The 19832-nt window shown below is 36.8% G+C and overlaps 1 protein-coding gene across 1 annotated transcript; it reads left to right on the top strand.

Moving 5' to 3' along the window:
* Positions 1-247: 247 nt before the first annotated feature.
* LOC131078952 (probable methyltransferase TCM_000168) lies at positions 248-11618 on the top strand. Its single transcript, XM_058016801.2, has 4 exons — positions 248-559; positions 644-1024; positions 1146-1424; positions 11168-11618. The coding sequence occupies exons 1-4, from the start codon at positions 488-490 to the stop codon at positions 11525-11527; spliced, it is 1092 nt and encodes a 363-aa protein (XP_057872784.2). The 5' UTR covers positions 248-487; the 3' UTR covers positions 11528-11618.
* The last annotated feature ends 8214 nt before the right edge of the window (positions 11619-19832 follow it).

A 19832-nucleotide genomic window follows, 5' to 3' on the forward strand; every position in this document is an offset into this window, starting at 1 on the left:
AAATAAAAAATACTATAAAATGGATACTTTTAATAAAAAATATCATCCATTATGAAGAAAAGAACAAAAACAAAATATCATCGATCATTGGCGGCAAAAGGATTTGAAAAGAAATCCAGCTCCTTTCCTTGTGTTAAACGGCACCTGTCAAATGTAACTGTCAAAGCAAGTGAGTGTGGGTCCCAGTTTGACTTGGTCCGATGGATATAAAATGATATAAAAAGTAAGACGTGATATTTTATATGAAGAAAATATGATAAATTTGATGTTATCAAGAATAAGACACTGATATTTTATGTGGAGAATAGCTGTTTCCAAATCTAAAAACAATTTCTATTCACTATTTTTAACCAGTCATGTAGAATCTCTGTTTAACAGTTGAAATTGTGAACAACAATTTTGTTATGGAAGGCCGTCTTTTTGGGCATGAACTTTAGCTGTGCTATATTAGGTTCTGCCAGGCGTTCCACAGCCAAGCCAAGAAAGAATGGAGAAGGTCTTTTCTATGACTGCCGGCGATGGAGATCGCAGCTATGCTCAAAATTCCAGTTTTTGGCAGGTTTGATTTTTCCCTTTCTCCTCTCCAATCCGAGTTTCTTTGAGAATTTGGATTTTCCTAACTTCAATCTGCTCTGTTATGCAGAAGAGCGTATTATTGGGCACAAAATCGATCCTGGAAGAAAGCATTAGGTCATGGAAAACCCTATTTGAATGCGATAAACTGTTAATTGCAGACCTAGGTTGTTCATCCGGGCCAAATACACTCCTTGTCACTCAATTAATCACTACAGAAATCAGAAACAAATATGCAGACAGGGGAATTGCTGTTCCAGAGTTTCAGATCTTCTTTAACGACCTTCCTTCCACGGATTTCAATTCGCTTTTCAGACTTTTATCAGCTGCATCACCTGTGGAAACATCATGTTTTGTGGCGGGAGTGCCCGGTTCCTTTCATAATCGCCTTTTTCCACTCAACAGTCTCCATTTTGTTCATTCCTGCTACAGCCTTCATTGGCTGTCTAGGGTAATTTCATTCAAACCAGCTTCTTTATTTGCAGAGGATATGTATATACTCACTGTGCATGTTATATACTCAATGTATATGTATATGCTCACTGTGTATATGGAAAATTTGATGTGATCAGGTACCGCCAGAGGTAGAAGACAGGAATAGCAAGTGCTGGAACAAAGGGAGAATATTCATCTCAGAGCAGGGGCCTGACGCAGGGGTTTTGAATGCCTACTTTGCACAATTTCAGAAGGATTTCAATGGGTTTCTGCGAGCACGGGCAATGGAGGTTGTGAAGGGAGGACGGATGTTTGTGGTTGTTAATGGCCGTTTAAGTTCAGGCAGGAGGCGCCTCGGTACCGCCGCCGTCTACTGGAACTGGTTGGGATCTGCCATCCAGGATTTGGTCTCACAGGTGCATTCTGCTAAACCTGGTTTTCAAGCTAGGTTCAGGGGTTTTATTTATTTATAGAAAAAAATAGTGATTGTTTTTATTAAATAAATAATTTTTAAAAATTATAAATTTATATAATTGTTGGGTAGATATAAGGGAGAGGATCCAGTATTTGAGAGAGAATCTTAGTTTTGTCTTCTAGACAGTTAGAATTTAGAATTTAAGAGTGTTCTCATGCAATTTAGTTAAATTAGGAAATTGGAAAAAAATAAATTTGAGAATCTTAGTTTTGTCTTCTAGACAGAGTGTTCTCATGTAATTTAGTTAAATTAGGAAATAAATAAATTGGAAAAAAAATATTAATTTGAGAAATGGAAAAATTGGATTTTTATTTTTATTTTAGTGGAGCAGCTATTGTTAAAAAGTTGAAAATAAGTTTTGAAGAAAAGGGTATTAGAGAAAATGATACATTGCTCCACCATTTTTTTTTTTCTTTTTTATTTCAATTTTTTTTCCAATTTTTATTGGTACAAAATATTATTAAATTTAACAATGCCATTTAAGATGGCTTAAGCAGCAAAGTTGTATTCATGAAGTTGAACATGGAGACCCGACCTCCCATTAAAATTTCAACTCATGGATTAATTTTTAGAGTTGTTTACTCACAAGCTCCTTAAATAACATTTTACGTCCACATCATCAAATATGATGCCATATATGATTGGGATGTGCCTTCCAATATGCATTCTATTATACATAGTATTGAAGTTAGGATGGGAGAAGAAAAATGAATGTCCTATTTTGATTAAACAAATCATTTCAAAAATATTACAAATTTATATAAATGTATTTTTAAATGGAAAGAAAAATGAAAGCCCTATTTTAAGTAAACAAATCATTTTAAAACATTACAAATTTATACAATTTTAGGCAAGATATTTTATTTCACTTTGAAACTCTTATTTACTATATACATGGAGACAATTCTATATGTCCCTTATTTCAGAAATTTTATGTTTATTATTAAATATGATATTTTGACATGTGAATGATTCTAAATCTAAGATAAAAGATGGATCTTTGTTAATATATAACATACTCATGTCATTACATTCCAATTACATTCCATTCCTTGTTGTCATTATATTAAAAATGTTGATTTGTAACATCTTAGATAATTATAATTATAATTTTTTATTTATTTTTATTGGTAAGCTTCTACTATAGGGGGTAGATCTCTTCATATCGATCTCATAGAAATAGATTACATCCAGTTTGCTGCAAAATACAACAACCCTTCACTAAGTACATTAACCCTCTCAATCTGAGAGGCAAAGATCAAGTCTACATGATTACCAACAAAATTAGCAAAGGGCTCAGTCGTGTTTTGCTCCAAACCTTCCCTATACAAAACAATAGCCTCAACCATCTTTTGCTTCCTTCCAACCGCTTCTGCATCAAAAAATTCTGCAATATAGCCTTCCTCTAGTTGACGTTGAATGCATTGGATCACCACCCTCACCCCATATATCTTTCCTGTAGGAATCGGTCTGCCAATCACACGACCTTATAAATTTTCCACGTCGCCTGAGCCACCAGTGTGAAGAACCACTCCAGAATCACTCCATCATGAACATGCCTTGCCGAAAGAAAGTCCTTCCTTAACACATTCTTGATCGCCCACAACATTGAGTCATTTTCCACCATGAACAACCTCCTCAACTGGGCATCCACCTCCTCTAACCCACATAGACAAGCTACCCCAAAGCAAGTCCGGAAAGCCAACTTCGGTCCTTAAAATGAACACACAATGTTTTGGACCCCAACCTCATCCCAAAGAATGTTAGTAATATTCCAAGTTTTGAAGCCAATTGCTTGATCCACTACAAAAAGGGAATCAAATCTTACTAAAAAGATTTAATCTAAAGGCGCCCTATCCCAATCGTCCTCTCCCTGTTTTTAGTCACCATCACAATCCTTCTTTGCAATCTCCACAAGATCCTGCATTGCCTCCTCCAACCAAATGTGTTCAACATTATCCAACTCAGCCCCCAAATTTGCTACCTTGTCCGCCAACCAATTGGCTTCTCTGTACACATGGGCAAAGGTTACACTCTCCAACTGTCTAGAAAGATCTAAGATAACATTCAACCATTTCTTAAGTTTCCAGTTCATCGTATCCCTTTTGCTGGCTGCATTAATACAGATCAAAGAATCTCCTTCCATATCTATATTCTTAATTCCCTTTTTAATGGAAAATTGTAACCCTCTAGCTAACGCCTCAAATTTGGCTTCATTGTTTGTTGCTATACCAACCTTCCTTGCCAGCGCCCAATCACACTTTCCTTTATCATTTCGGAAAACACATCCGGCCCCTGCTCGCCTCGGGTTACCTTTTGCCGCACCATCAAAGTTCATTTCAATCTCCCATTTTCGGGTGCTTTCCATCTAACCATTCATCTCTTCCTTCCCTTATTCGAAACCAAAAGAGCTGGAGGCTTCAATCTGTTCCATTTCTTCTTAATATTAGAATCCCATTGAGAGAAATAAAAAAGTTCTTTTGTTCCTTTGATTCGAATTTTGCCACTTCACAGATCGCCTCCTCAATCTTTCGAGTTAGCTCTAGAACCGAGAGGGACTTGTCGTGAAAGATTCTCTTGTTTGTCTCTTTCCAAATGTGCCACATAGTCATTGACAGAGCCAAAATTTAAATGTTACTCCAAACATTTTTAGCCTCCTTAGACAACTATCCTTATAGAAATTGTAGAATTCTACATTGTCTAGCTCCATGCCATCCAAGCGAGGAAAACAACCAATCCCAAACGTCCCTAGCATATTGGCAATCCAGAAGGATATGGTCCACCCACTCATTATTATTGAGACAAAACCACCATATACTTGGCCCAAGAATACCGATCTTATTCAAACGGTCCCTTGTGAGAATAGCTCTTGCCTTTGGGAGAACACGAGCATGCCAACATAACTTCCTAGGCCAATCCGAAGGTCCAATCACATATTGAATATTCCAGAATGGATGCTATGTTTCTACGAACCACTAGGCTTACATTAAAGAAATATTTCTGATTTATCCTTATTGCAACATTGCCTCGACGCTGCCAAGTAGAGATTGAGTATTGACTTTATAACTTTCGCATCCTGAGAAGAAGCCTCTCCGAATAATAACATATGTCATCGGCAAACTGGGAATGAGTGACTCTGATATCATTTGCCACTTGAATAACCTTCCATCTGCCAGAGTCTCTAAACTGTTTGATATATCTGCTTAGAGAATCTGACGTGACTACAAAAAAAAGAAAGGGAGATCAGATCTCCTTGTCCGAGATCATTAGATGCTTCCACAGGGGTTTCACTTAGTAAACCTGAATTATAGCACGTGCGTTCATGGAATACTAAAGAATCCCCCTATTTTCAAAAAATATTGCCCTAAACTCTTTTTTATTAGCCCCTCCTAATACACAGTCTGAATTAAAAACCCCCCTATTTTCATTAAATATTGTATTTTTTCTTAGCTCGAATTGAAAAACCCCCTATTTTCATTGATAGGCAATATATTGTACCCTCATTTTTGGAATATTGAACCCCCCAATATGAATGGACGTGGTATAGTATTGCCTAGCTAGTGAAGCTCCCGTGGATGCTTCAAGAAAACCACATAAAGAGCCATTGACCAAGATAGAAAAACAAGGAGAAGAAATACAATGCTTAATCATACAAACCCAGTCGTCATCGAAACCAAATCTTCTCAAAACATTCAACAAAAGGCCCAATTCACCTTATCATAAGCTTTACTGATGTCAAGCTTAACTATCATACCTTTGAGTTTCTCTTTGCTAATGGAATGTACACTTTCATTGGCAACAATAATACTTTCAAAAATCTCTCTTCCTAGGACAAATCCATTTTGTTCTTCTGAAACAATTCTAGAAAGAACCTTCTTAAGTTTGTTTGCTAGGGCCTTAGTAATGATTTTATAGATCGAATTGCAGAGAGAAATAGGTTTGTAAACCCCAAAATTTCTACAATCCTTCTTCTTTGGAATGAGTGCAATAATGGAATTATTCATTTCTTTGACAAACCTCTTCTTTTTTCTAAAGTCCTCTGTTACCTTCAAAACATCCTCCCCAATAAATTTCCAACATCTTTGAAAAAACTTAGTCGTAAAGCCATCGGGCCTTGGGGTTTTGTCTGTATGAAGTTGGAAAGTCACCACCCTCAATTCTTCTAGCGAGAAAGCTTCTTTCAACATTTTATTCTCCTCCTTGACATATCTAGGGATGCAATCCAAAATATTAGAAACTACTTTTTCGTCAGTAACAAAGTCTCCATCTAGAATTCGCTTGAAGTGATCAGTCACCTCCTCTTCAATAAGCGCTGGATCAGTAATAATGGATCCGTCAAAGTCCTGAATCTCATCAATCCTATTCCTTTCCCTCATGTTCTTCACCGAGGCATGGAAGAATTTAGTATTAAGATCACCATCAGCCAACCAATTCTGCCTGGCCTTCTCCCTCCAATATAACTCCTCTCTGGCTAGGATTTTAGAATGGATTTCTTTCAACTCTTTCTCTTTATGGAAATCTTCTGCAAACATACCCTTCCGAATAACTCTTTCGTTCAAAACCTCCAATTTAGATTCAATCCTATCCTTTTCTATAAAGATGTTTTTAAAATGAACAATGTTCTATTGAATCAATTTATGCGTTATAAATTAAGTCAAATTCATAAAACAAAATGAAACTATTCCTGCAAAAATATTACTCTCAAACAACCAAGTACACAATAGATCATCCAATTGTGGATCCCTCCACCACATGTTAGAGAATTTAAAAAACCCCTTCTTGGGTTTATCACAAGAATTGTTCTCCAAGGAAACAGGAAAATGATTAGAGCCCGACATAGGAATAATCTTAGATACACAAGCAATCTGATCTACAATCCAACCACTCCCTACCAAGAATCTATCAAGTCTCTTGGCTATATTGGTAAAGCCAACCCTATGATTGTTCCATGTAAACTCACCATTTACGGGGCAACAATCCAACTTTCATTGAATTAACAAAGTCCTGGAAATCTATCATCACCTTATCAACCTTAAACCTTCATCCTCTCTTTTTTGTCGGATCCAGCAAGGCATTAAAGTTGTCTCCAAGGATGCTATGTTCGTCCTCAACCTCACATTTGATGATCTCTTGCCAAGTCAAGAACTTTTCCTTTGTTTTAATTGGGCCATAAATAGTAAAGAAATGACACATAGTGTTTTCCTTCTTAAAAAAGGCTTTGCACAACATCCAACTTTTGGAGCTTTTAAGAAGTGAAATATCCACCAAGTCCGGATTCGAAATGATTGCCAAACCACTAGCAGAACCCGAGGCATCACAAAAGAAACTGTTGGCAATTTTTGTGCCAACCCCTTGCAAAGATCAGTTCAGAAAGTTCAGTGTCATATAAGACATCATGTTAGTCAGTGTGACTAACTTGTCGTGTTATTGCACTCAACAGAGTTAGTTGCTCCTTTATTTTTCAGAGTGCACATAACACAAAGGTTATGTGGGTGTCAATAACATGATATGTTATCGACCCGTGCCTTGTAGTAACACCAGCATCTCATGTGAATAACATGTCGTGTTATTCGCCATCTTGTATTGACAACGCGTGTTATTGACCGCTTCATGTTATTGACTGCCTTGTGTTTGCCATAGTGTGTTCTCTGACTGGCGGTAAGGCTTTTTTGTTATCTCGCGAGGTGAAGAAGGAAAAGCAAAGGGTCGCGCGGGATAAAAAGTTACAAGGTGTAGGTGTTCTTTTTGCTATTCCAAAGGGGAGAGCTTCAGTGAATGGTGGCCGTGCAGGATAAGAACGTGATGCAGGATAGTGGTCTCCTCCTTATCCCACAAGGCGAGGTGATCAAAGCAAAAGGTCGTGCAAGGTAAGCAATTCCAAAAACAAGTATGGGATGTCTCCCCTTTATCCCGCGCTGAGCACTTTATCCCGCGCTGAGCAGAATACGAGGCCGAGGGTCGTGCGGGGCAAGCAAGTTAGGGGGCGATTGCTGCTTCCCCCCTTACCCTGCATCAAAGAGAGGAACAACAGGTTGGCCGCATGGGGTAACAACTCCAACGAGGAATGTGTTTCCTCATTATCCCGCGGGGTAAAATGAAGACACTCAGGGATTGTGTGGGATAGCAAAGCGAAGTAAGTGGATGGCTTTCTTGCTATCTTGCACCAAGAAAAGGCACAAAAGATGGCCAGTGTGGGATAAGAAAAGATAGTGGGTAGGACTTTCCCCGTTATCTCGTAGGGGAAAGTGGAGGTCCAGGATGGCCATGCGGGATAAGAGGGTCAAGGGGCGAATGATGGGCCCGATGACTCAACGGCCACGTCAACGGTGGCATTCGACTTTGTGGGCCCGATGGGTCCAATTTTCATATAAAGGACCTTTTCGCCAAGACTTCTCATGGTGGCAAAGGGCAATTTTGTTTGGCCGAAAGGCCATGTTACTCCCAAATCCTTGGAGTGGGGCCAGTTGCCTCGTGGCACAGTCACAACCGTCGATGATCACTTGAAGCCCGATCTGTGCGCAAGATCTCCAAATCGACAACTAGCATTTGAACTTCCTCTGAGTCGTTAGCATTTAAAACTTCTGCAGGCGGGTTGTTGTCGACCTGATGGTCGAGACGTTCTTCTTGCTTAGTTGGCGCCTCATTCTTGGTCAGATTCTCATCCAACCATCGAAGATCACCTTCTTTACTCCAGATTGGACCCTGTAGGCCGATTTTTGATGCCACCATGCCCTCTTCAATGCAGAACAGAGACTTTTTGTTCCTGCAAGTGTGCTCGGCCATGCTTGTTGACAGGGATTGCTTCACCGATGGGTTATTTTGCTCTTTGCAAGGCAGAGGACCACTTGCAGAGGAAATCCAATACGCTATCAGATCTCAGATCTGATCTCCTCCTCTTACAAATTTTTGTACCCTAACCTTAGGAGGGTTAGGGTTTCCATCAGTAGTTCGATTTTGAGTTATGCCTCAACTATAAAGGCAAATTTTGTATGTTTTCCAAAGGATCTTCTCCTCTTATTCTCTTACAACAGTCTATGACTTCTACGACTATAAAAATTACCTTGCCTCTGCATTAATATAATTTGCTTGCCTTACCTAGTTTCAATTTATGCAAATTTGTGTATTTCTCTTACCTGTTTGTATGAATGTATCTTTTCTTGTTTTTTTAGCATCTGTGATAGTGTTGACTCCTCTGAGAGTGGCATCTGTCAACATTGTTCGTTCCTCTACCATTGTTAAGAATCCCAACCTTGACTAAGCTTAGAAAGCTAGACTTAGATAGGAATCAATGTATTTTTTGGGTAGTTTTATTGATGTTCTGTGCAGTTACAGGTGGGGGTAGATCAACTTTCAATCTAGGTGTAAACCTTTTTTCCCTTCTTTCATGCAACCCTTCTCTCTCTCTCTCTCTCTCCCTTTTCCTTGTCAGAACAATAGATTAGTTTTACCAGTGTTGGGTTGGTCCAACACCCCGCATCTTAGATTGAAAAGGAAGCCGACCTTCTCTGAAGATTCAACCTCACATTTAGCAAGGTCCCACACTTAAGAGGTTAATTCAAAGTTTCACAAGGTTGATGATCAAGGTTTCTTGGGTCATCAAGGGTGCAAACTTTTGTGACAACAGAAACCTTTCCAAGGACAACAAAATCTTATGAAATCTTCCTTAGAGGACATCGAAATCTTAGTCTCTTGCATTATGAAAACATCCACCTTTAGTTTCTCCATCTGACGTCTAATAAGACGCCTCTCGTTAGGGGTGGAGAGACCCCTGACATTCTAACTAATTAACTTCATGATTGTCCAAGGGAGTCCTTCGCTCCCTTGGATTTAGTAAAAAATTGTTTGATAGGGGTAGTCCTTTCTGTATAGCTTCTTCCTCTCGTTTTTGCTTGTTTGATTTCCTTCCTCTCCATTTGCCAAATTTATTGTGATAAAAGGCCATTGATTGACAAATACTTCTCGAGTTTGTAATACCCAAGCTATCCAAATCATCCTGGTCCTCATCCTCAAGCCATTCCCCTTCTTCACCCAAAGACATCTCCTTACCACATCCACTGGGAGACAAAGCCTTAACCAAATCATCCGTCTGCTTTGAGGGCTCGCGAACCATCTATTTTGCCTTCAAATCTTCCTTCACAAACCCTTCTTGTAGCGATTCCAATTTTTCCCTAGCTTTATCCGTTCCAACCTCCCGAACAACAATTTGCTTGCCATGATTAAGGGGCTTGATTGAGGATTCACCTCTCTCCCCTGAAACAACCTTTTGCTCCTTACCAGTCATGTCCTTAAGTGCAGTCATTACATCAGGCCCTTCCAACAAAGCACAAAAATCTTGGTTTTTTTTGGGGGTCCATCTCTTCTTCCTGCGAACTCCCCATTGGCACTTTGATTCTCTATGGTCCCTACTCCTAAATCTGAGACAAAAAGACTTTCATCTTCCACATCCAACCTTTGAAGCCAGTGGTTGTTCAACACACAAATCTGAATCTCCTTAGGAATTTTCTTAACAGCCGCAATTTGCAGTCTTGCATATTTGTATAGATCCCCATTGATCATATTAAAGTCAATCTCCAATAGTGTGCCCAAGGATCTCCCTATCTTCTCTAAACACTCTTCAGACTAATATTCTATGCGCAAATTGTATAAACGAATCCCTGTCACTCCAATGGATCAAAATTTTGATACCATTTCTGGATATACAGAGGGCCCCCCTCCATCAACCAAGTATCTCCCTTCAAGATTTGGTTCCTCTCCTCTGCAACCACAAACACCACCATACAAAAAAAAAATTGGCCAAAATTTAACAATGCAAGCAGTCTTCCAGGAGTCACTAACCCATTGATTGATAGAGGCCCTGTCCTTGGCAGTATGATCACCTATACAATCTCCAAATCTCTCCTCTTCCAAACCCTTACCATCCTTCTCCTTGTCCTTGCTCTGCAACAAAGGATACTCCATCCTTTGTTGTGTGAGAAAGTTTTTAGTTGTAATTATAATTTTTTTTTTTTTTAAAGAATAAATCTTTTCTATATTTATAATTATAAGAAATGTTCATGATATGTTAAATACAACCTTGATTCTTATGCAAGTATTTTAAAATTTTATCATTATTATTATTATTATTATTATTATTATTATTAAATTCTCAATTCTTTTATGTTGTAACATGTTATTTTTTATGTTATAATTTAAAAAAATAAAAAATTACTATTGTAAATTCTAACATTTTGAATCTCGTAAAAATTAATATTTTATATTATTTTGTCTTACTTTTCTAATCTTAATTTGATCAACTATCTTGCATTTTATAGAGTATTTTAAGACTTGTGTATAAAAAATCTTATTATAAAGAGATTATAATTAGGTACCAGAAATTATCTATTAGATCCTTTATATTATATGTTTTTGGCTATTTACTAGCCCATTTAACAAGGTGCACAATATGATCAATACATCAGATTGATGTTTAGCAACCTTACCTTTGTTTTATGGATAAAGCATAAGTTAAACATGTGTTTTGTAATTTAAAATGCTAGTGTGCACAATATGATCAATACATCAGATTGATGTTTAGCAACCTTACCTTTGTTTTATGGATAAAGCATAAGTTAAACATGTGTTTTGTAATTTAAAATGCTAGTGAATTTTTGACTTCTAATATTTTTTATTTAATATATAATGCAGAAATTTATAGAAGAGGAAAAATTAGATTCATTCAACATGCCATATTATGCTGCATCTTTGGATGAATTGATAGGTGAAGTGCATAAAGAAGGCTCCTTCACCATGGTGGGACATGAGGTCATTGTTGGTCAACGTAATATAGAGAAAAATGATGATATTGAAAAAGGAAAGTATATTTCTAAACAAATGAGAGCAATTTCAGAGAATTTGATTTCATATCATTTTGGAGAAGAAATGGTGGATGTTATATTCAATAGATATGCAGAAATCCTTGCAACCAACATGAGAGAAATAGAAGAAGAAATTCTAAAAGAGTCAACTAAGATTGCTTTAATATTAGAACGAAATGGCTCTACTTAATGGAAGTCAATAACAACTATATATAGGTGCTAAGATGTTACTAAATTATAAACAAATAAAACAAAGTTATAAAATTTTTCATTTGTCATAATTTATTGTTCTTTAAATCGCTCTAGTTACACTCATATTTATGTTTTCTTTAGGATAATATTTATTATCATTTTTATATCAGAAAATAAATGTAAAATTGATATATAATGTCTTTACTAGAAAACTATGTTAATAGAATAGGAAATATTTCTTAGAACTAAGTTCTTAAACACAAATTTAGAATTCTTTTTTCTATTAATAATAGCTCTTTAGATTATATTCATGACTAGAACATGACATCTATCTACTCTTTTGCTTTTCATTTTTGTGTAGATAAAGTTAAAAGAATTCTTTGGGCTAATTTTATATTAACTCATATACAACCTATATTTACTAGGAAAAGATGTAGGAGTCACTCAAGCTCTCATATCATGTAGGAGATTGAAAATGAGCTCAAACACCCTAATATCATACCACGGGAGAGTATGACAAGAAAAAAGCTTGTAATGAGTAAGGATGCAAAAAATGTACAATGATTAATAGACCAATGATAGTATATACCCATATGACCTACACCTTAGAGCTTATGATAATCTATGATACCCACGAGAGAGTATGACAAGAAAAAAGCTTGTAACGAGTAAGGATGCCAAAAATGTACAGTGATCAATAGACCAATGATAGTATATACCCATATGACCTACACCTTAGAGCTTATGATAATCTATGATACAAAGTGTACAAGAGGTTGCTTATACATGCAATGATGAGATATGATTAGATAAGATCATGACATGTGTCAATTCTATGACATGAGACAAACTAACCTAACAAATATTAAATGACCTAGGACACAAGAAGTAAATGAGATAAGAAAAGATATCATTGACAACTAAGACTTATAGAAAGGTTCTTAGGACTTAAAAAGTAAACTTAACATGTGAATATGATCTACTAGGTGAACTAGCTAGGTAAAATGTCATATTTGCACCAACAAAAGAGAAGTCTTTTTTAATTACTAACTGTGTACATGCAATTTCAAGTTGCTATTATTTTTCATATCATTGATCATTTTTAAATATGAAAACAATCATAATTTCAAATAAAAAATTATTTCATAAGCTATATATTAATTAAATTAAAAAATATATTTTATTATAATTATAAGTTTTACATATATTCATCTCCAGTTTGAAAAACTAATAAATTGGATTTAGAAAGTAACTTTAATGTTTTTTTGTTTTCTTTAAAATTATTTTTCTTATTTTGATTGATTCTATTAAATATGAAATTTAGTGAGGCCATTTAGGTGGTAAAAAGCTACATTGACTTTGAGACTATGTCTCTCATGTTGATATAATTTAGACTTAACATCATAAATTTTATGGGGATTTCTATGCGAAATAAAAAAGAGTTAGGATGGGATCATCACTTCCACTCATGGTGGCAAATATATATTTTATTTTTAGTATTTTGGGAAGAAAGGTCTCAACTCATTCATATTAAAGTCTAGATGGTGTAAGTGTTATGTTGATATACAAACCAACAAATAAAATATGGTTTCCAAAAGGTGGAATAATTTCATTCTAATTCAAACAACATTATCGTTGATGATATTAATTTTCCCAAGGACTTGAAAAGTGATGGTAGCTTGGTTTCCATGGATGTATTTCTTTCTAAGAAATTACATATTTATTTTTTGTTCTTATCAAATGTACATAGGAAGGTTGAATTTCATCTATATGCTTCTTTGCATCATTAAGAAAACTAATAAAGACAATGCATCATCCTCTTAGTTTAACCTACATTTAGTGAACTAAATGACTAAAAAGAGTCATATTGTCTCTAGAAAACATGGTAATGGATTGTGACTTTTAATTGTTAAAACCTCTTGGATATAGTTCTAAAATGGGATCATATCTCTATCTCATTGTAGAAATGTACTATCAGACAACTTGAGTGGAATATTTATACCCCAATATTGGCACTAGAGTTCACAAAATAATTATCTAGAAACATCTCTAATTATAAGAGAACGAGGAAACTCCCATTAATGGGGCCAGCAGAGTTGAGTCTAAGAACAAACAAAAATATGTTAAATGGGAACCACAACAACATGAATGGCTCAAATTAAACTTTGATAGAGCCTCTAGAGGCAACCCATGAACATCAAGTGCAGGTTACATAATTTGAGACTAGGAAGGAAAGATGGCACTAATAATGAGGTTAAGTTGGAGTATCTCATTTTAGGCTTGCAATTTTGTTGAACACACTTTAGGACTAAGAGGAGGGGTGAATCATTACAAAGAAAATACTTAAACTTTATTCCACATTCCACAATCATTTTAACCTTACTCTTATCAGTAGGAATGAAAGACAAAACAATGAAACACCATGCACAATAGAACACTGGATTTATTTGGAAAACCTAAGCATGGATTAACCATGGTGGTAGTCAACTCACAATATGAGAATTGATTACAATTTTGTTTTAGGCTCACTGTCAAGGAAGAACACTGCTCCCTGTAGGACTTGTAGACTATAATACACTATCCCAACACAAGATACAAAAGACTTGCAAGATGAGATGCACTACCTAAAGGCAAGATACATAGCGTGTAGTGAAGACACACTATCTTTAAGAAAGGTACATGAATATATGGATTAATAATGAATAGGCCTTTGGCAACGCAGCCTCCGACAATCTACATATATGAAGTCATTGAATCTTTGTCTCAAGCAACCAAATTCACAAGCAGCACCACACACTTTCTCTGTCGCAACTTTTGCAAATGATATAATCATGTAAACACAACACACATTGATCCATACACACTTATCTCCACAATCAACATTGGTTTAATCTTCTATATATACCATCTTTTTTATTGCAAACATCAATTAGTTTGGCTGGAGTAGAGGACAAACATAGGTCCTATCAAAACATAAATGTGGTCAATGCGGTCCAATCCAAGAGATAGAGAGGACCTCAAAACATTGCATCACTTCTTTCTAGGCAATTCAAAACAATTCACATGCTATCAAACATCCTTTAAGGTTAGCAACAAGGTAATGTGTAGATACACCAAGCAACACACCATAAGTCGACCCAAAACATATCTTCCAGATGAAAAATATCAATGTGGATCTCCACATGCCAATGTAGGACCCAAAATCAATGCAACATAGTCTTCAAAGAAAGCAGAGACACCTAAAGTTTCACCTCAATCAAAAGAGAAACATTTGCAAGTTGGATTAGTGCAATTACCTTGAAACACCCATTCCAGACACAATGCAACATCAAACAAACCATCTAACATGATGTGGAGCACACCAGAACAGTCCTTGAACATCCAACAACATTCTCAAATACTTCTTTCATCTTTCCATAAACAAGATCATATTGGCACAACATAACTGATACAAAGTATCTCATTCTAGAGAGTTAGTCAAACACATAACATATTATCACTACTTGTAGACCACATCAACACCTAATAATTGAACTGAGTCACGAAAAAACATTATAAACATGTCCTCCAAGATGCAACACCTGAAACACTACTGTAGAGAAATGCAGAGCATTTTTAGACCAATTTTGATAGACAACTAGGATTAGCCAACTGCAATCACCAACCATATCAATTGCAACACCAAGGACTTGGAAAGATAGGAGTGCAATGTCCATAGAGTATAAACATTGTTTTCAAGTCTGCAAGGCCATATCAACAAATGCGGAGGAATGCAGAGCATTCTTTTAGACACATATCATACATGCTTTTGCACCAACTCGTTTTTATCAAACCTCCAATGACCAAAATGTCTTAGAAACATTATCTTTACACACAATACAATATCTTCATTCTAATTTCATGCATCTAATCCTCATTTTAGTATCTCAAACCGTCTAAACCTCATCATGCACTCATTGCCATCAAATTATTTAGTGTAGACATCAAACACCAAGAAGGTGGACATCCATAGATCATCTGCAACCAACATCCACGTGTTCTCTATATAAAACTGTTCATATTATGATACAATCAATTGTTAAAAACCTCCTTGGATATTGGCAATCAACTTTATCACTACTTCTGCAGTCATCATTGCTTCCCAATACACCAAACTGATTGTGGTCATCAACCAAGAAAATTATTAACATCTCTATACCACTACAAATCTATTAAAATAATCATTAGTATCACACAAGAGCAAGTATCTTCACCAATTGTCTCCAATTGTTAGAGAAACATCCACATTTTGCAACAAACACCATATCAGTAACAATTTACCCCAACCACATTTATATGAAGGAAACTAGCAACCTCCATTCAATTGCACCATGTGACAACATCAGAAAAATATCAACAACAACCAAAAAAGAACTGTCTAAACACCTTCTAACAATCTATCATGATCTTCCCTAACTCTGTTGATCCTGTCATACCATATTCATATGATCAATTTTATCACTTCCTCAGCATCTGCACTGGTTCTCTATCCAACCAATAATTAATGATAACAAAACCAAGGACAACATATATTGTCATACATCAGGTTGACATCAATGGCAACACACATTACCAACAAATTTTGCATAAAGCTAAAAAGTTCCAAAGTTAAAATTGAAAGGGAAAGAAAAACTTAGAAATATCTTCGAGAATCAATATGCAGCTTCAGTATCCTATGTCACTTTTGAATCAGATTCCAACATCTTGATACAAGCACATACTACTAAGCCATTAAAGCATAACAAGTATAGTTAATTCTCCATGCATTAACCCTTAGAGGAAAGATAATGTAATTTGTAGATCTAATAAAATTTTGGCAACATAACCACATGTAAATCAACACTTCAAGAACATGAAAGAAGAATAGAAGAAAGACTTATAGAAGAGAAGAAATACCAATATACATGGGGAAAACCCCACACTTCAAAGCATCAAAGTTCAATGTATTAATCTACAGTAAACTATTGTAATACACTTGTGTGGTTTCATAAATTGTATCCTAAATAGAATTACACACTTACCTAGGCCTCACTTCAATGTTTTTGCCTTTTATGCCTTGATTATGCTTGATTCTACTCACACCGATGTTAAATCTATGATCCTCATTCTCCACTTGGTTTCGTGGACCTTTGAACTTAGCCTAGATGGATTGGACAAGGCCACCTAGCACCCTTGTCCAAACCAAAAGGACCCATTTTTGAACCCTCTAACAGTCGGGAAAAATTGTGCGGGGATTGATTTTCAATGTTAGTATTCTTTGTAATATTCAACACATTTCATGAGGATAGGTATAAAAGCAAGTCTTATCCCCTCATTTGAAACATTTGTCCACAAGCTTCCAATTCAATTCATCAAGAGAAATTCAAATTCAAGTGAGCAAGAAATCAAACATCATTAGAAAAATGAAGAAGAGGTCAAATATTCGGGTTTCAAGCAAAAAGATGGCATCCATGAGCAAGTTGTTATGAAGACATCTATGAATACTACAATAACAATATCAACCATTTTATGAAGACTTCAAGAAAAAAGATATTTGTCAAGAAGGTATAACATTCGAATTCAACATTACATTTTCAAACCCAACTCTCTTTTTTATTTCAATTCACCATAGGGTTAAATCCAAACCCGAGGTTTGACCTAGGAAAACCCCTATCAACCCAACAAAAAACTTTCTTAGTTATGTGTGTAGGTGACACATTCTAGAGAGAATGAATACAAATTTGGAAATTGCAGACTGGCACATTGGACCAGATTTTGAATGTGCAAAATCCGCTGGACAAGGTCGCCTAACAACATTGTCTAACACTTTTTCGATAGAATTTTAAGAGAATATTCTAAGTGACATTCTAATTTTGAATTTGATCTTGATATCTACATATTGCAACATAAAGGCAAGGTTGCCTAGCAACATCGTCCAACATTTTCAATCTTAGATTTCAAACACAGGTCCCTCTTGTTGGCATTGTGTTGTCATTGATGTCAACCGATATGGGAGATTGATGAGCAATTACCATCATTGATACATACCAGATGTGATGTCTTCGATGTCACCTAGCTTTGCAGGTCACCAGTAAGGAAGAGAGTGTTATCCAAGACATTGGAGTCACCGATACACAAGTTAGTGTTGACTTGTGTTGAAGATTGGACATGAGACCGATATGATATTACAACTGGTAAATGATGACATTTGTAAGAGAGAAAGATGTTGGGATGTTGATTGTGATGAAGAGGCGGAATGTTACAAAAATCACATCAACACCGGAGGTGAAGTATGTTCAGGACACCGGTATGCTGTTGGATGTCAATCTGCAAGACTCCCACCGAATAAAGTTGCAGTCATCAAATGAAGAGATGACTGACAGTGAGTATGCCCAACTGGATCACATGTGCCTATTTGAAGATATGCATGCTCAATTAAGGAAGCCATATTGGTGCAATGCCGGATGCAGATGACAAGGATCCACTCCCACCGGTAAGTGGAGCTTATCTCCTATTATGCATGTAATTCATTATAGTTTTTGATTAAGGTAAAAACAAGTTTTGAAGGGGCCCCGAAACCCTTTACAATTCAAGCTTTAACAGAAAAAGCAACAAGAAACAAAAAGGAACAAGCCAATGAAAAGCCACCAGAAAACAAAAAAAACCAGCAAAAGCCCCACAAAGCTAGCAAAACTAGCCAGACCCAAGAAGAAAAACTAATTGATTTTTTTCAGGGCATTATCCAGGGTGTTGCTAATCCCATGCAGTTCTTTGATGTTATCCCTAAGATTTGGGAGATCCTTAGCGGAAGTAGCCACAACTTTCTTGACACTCGCCCTAGTCCTCTTGGCAGCACCACCAACCGGAGTAGCTTCACCACTACCAATTTGGATAGTCTCATCATCCATGTCAAGTTCCACCACCGACTTAGGAGAGCTGGTATGATCGAAGACCTTAGCAATATCCTCCAAATTTTTGGTGACAGCTGACAGGATATTCGGGATAATAGCCGTCAGATTTTTCATGGCCTCTCTCCCTTCTTCCAACGATTTAACCTTCTCCTCCATATCCTGCTTCCATTTTATCTGCTCCCTGTCGTCATTCTCCTTCTTCTCATCCATATTTTTCCCCTTTTTTTCCAGGTTCTTCAAGAGTTCATAGGTCCATTTGTCATAATCCAGTCTCGCCTCGGTAAGTTTTTTGAGGTTATCCAGGAATAACCCGTTGTTTTCCTTGTCCTTGCTTAAACTTTCCTTAGTCATATTCTTCTCAGGTTCCTTGTTCCTTTCTCTCTCAGAATTCACATCTATTTCCTCATTATCCTTGTAATCCACATCCTCCATAGGATGGCTGTTGTCCTTGCCAGGGCATTCGCTGTGGATAGTGCTTTCATTGGCAGACTCATTATCACCGCTTTCCTCCTCAATACCCACCTCCTCATCTTTCCAGCTGTCATCACCATCGGAATCATCTATCTCCATTTTGCTGCCTTCTTTTTCAATATCCTCTGTTTCCATCCCAGGGCATTCTTTCCTTTTTTGCTAGAAGACGCCTTCTCCTTGCCGGAATCGCCTCCCTCCATTTTTCTCTTCCTCGGGGAGGTGGATAACCTCTTGTTTTCCAGCAGGGCGAGGGTTTTGCAGTGCTCATAGATGAGCAGCAAGAGCCCACAATGGATAACCAGACTAGGGGGATTCTTACTGTGTTTATTGAGGGACTTGGAAAGGGACCTGAAAAGGTAGTAGGGCATGGATACCTTTTTGTCATGTTTGAAATGGTTTAAAAGAACAAAGTGGTAGGTGTGGGCCTTGGAGAAACGACCCTCAACCGTGATATATTCCATTATAGCGTTCAAAACTTAGCACCAGATTTTCTTGATATTAGCAGCTTCATAGTAACCTCCTGTGGCTTTGCCAATTCTGTCCCTCTCTTTTTCCTTCCGCGGGAACAGATTAACCGCGTTGTTGGAGACTTTAAGGTCTCTAAAAAAATTAAGCCCAGTATGGAGCATGCCAGTCACAGTAGCTATGAGCACGCATCCAACTTGAACTTAACTCCATAGATTTTAAAGGAACCATTACACCAATTTTCAGAAACTTTGGTAACGACGAGATTTACCCTACCTTTATCATAATCCACAAGCTTCTCCATAAAGCTTGTGAGGGATCCTTTTTCTAGTTTCGCCCACACCTTCGGCATCGCTTTCCATGTAGACGGATTATCAGGTTCCTCCCTCCTTAAATCTCCTCACATCTTCGAATTCGGATTATCAGCTCTGTTCCTCT

The sequence above is a fragment of the Cryptomeria japonica genome, chromosome 10, assembly GCF_030272615.1.
Source record: "Cryptomeria japonica chromosome 10, Sugi_1.0, whole genome shotgun sequence".
Lineage (NCBI taxonomy): Eukaryota > Viridiplantae > Streptophyta > Pinopsida > Cupressales > Cupressaceae > Cryptomeria > Cryptomeria japonica.

Excerpts from the sequence above, each read along its gene's own strand:
- LOC131078952 (XM_058016801.2), top strand. The coding sequence starts at position 488 with ATGGAGAAGGTCTTTTCTATGACTGCCGGCGATGGAGATCGCAGCTAT. Across the intron at positions 560-643 it reads AAAATTCCAGTTTTTGGCAG|AAGAGCGTATTATTGGGCAC; the intron begins GTTTGATTTTTC and ends TCTGTTATGCAG. Across the intron at positions 1,425-11,167 it reads TCCAGGATTTGGTCTCACAG|AAATTTATAGAAGAGGAAAA; the intron begins GTGCATTCTGCT and ends TATATAATGCAG.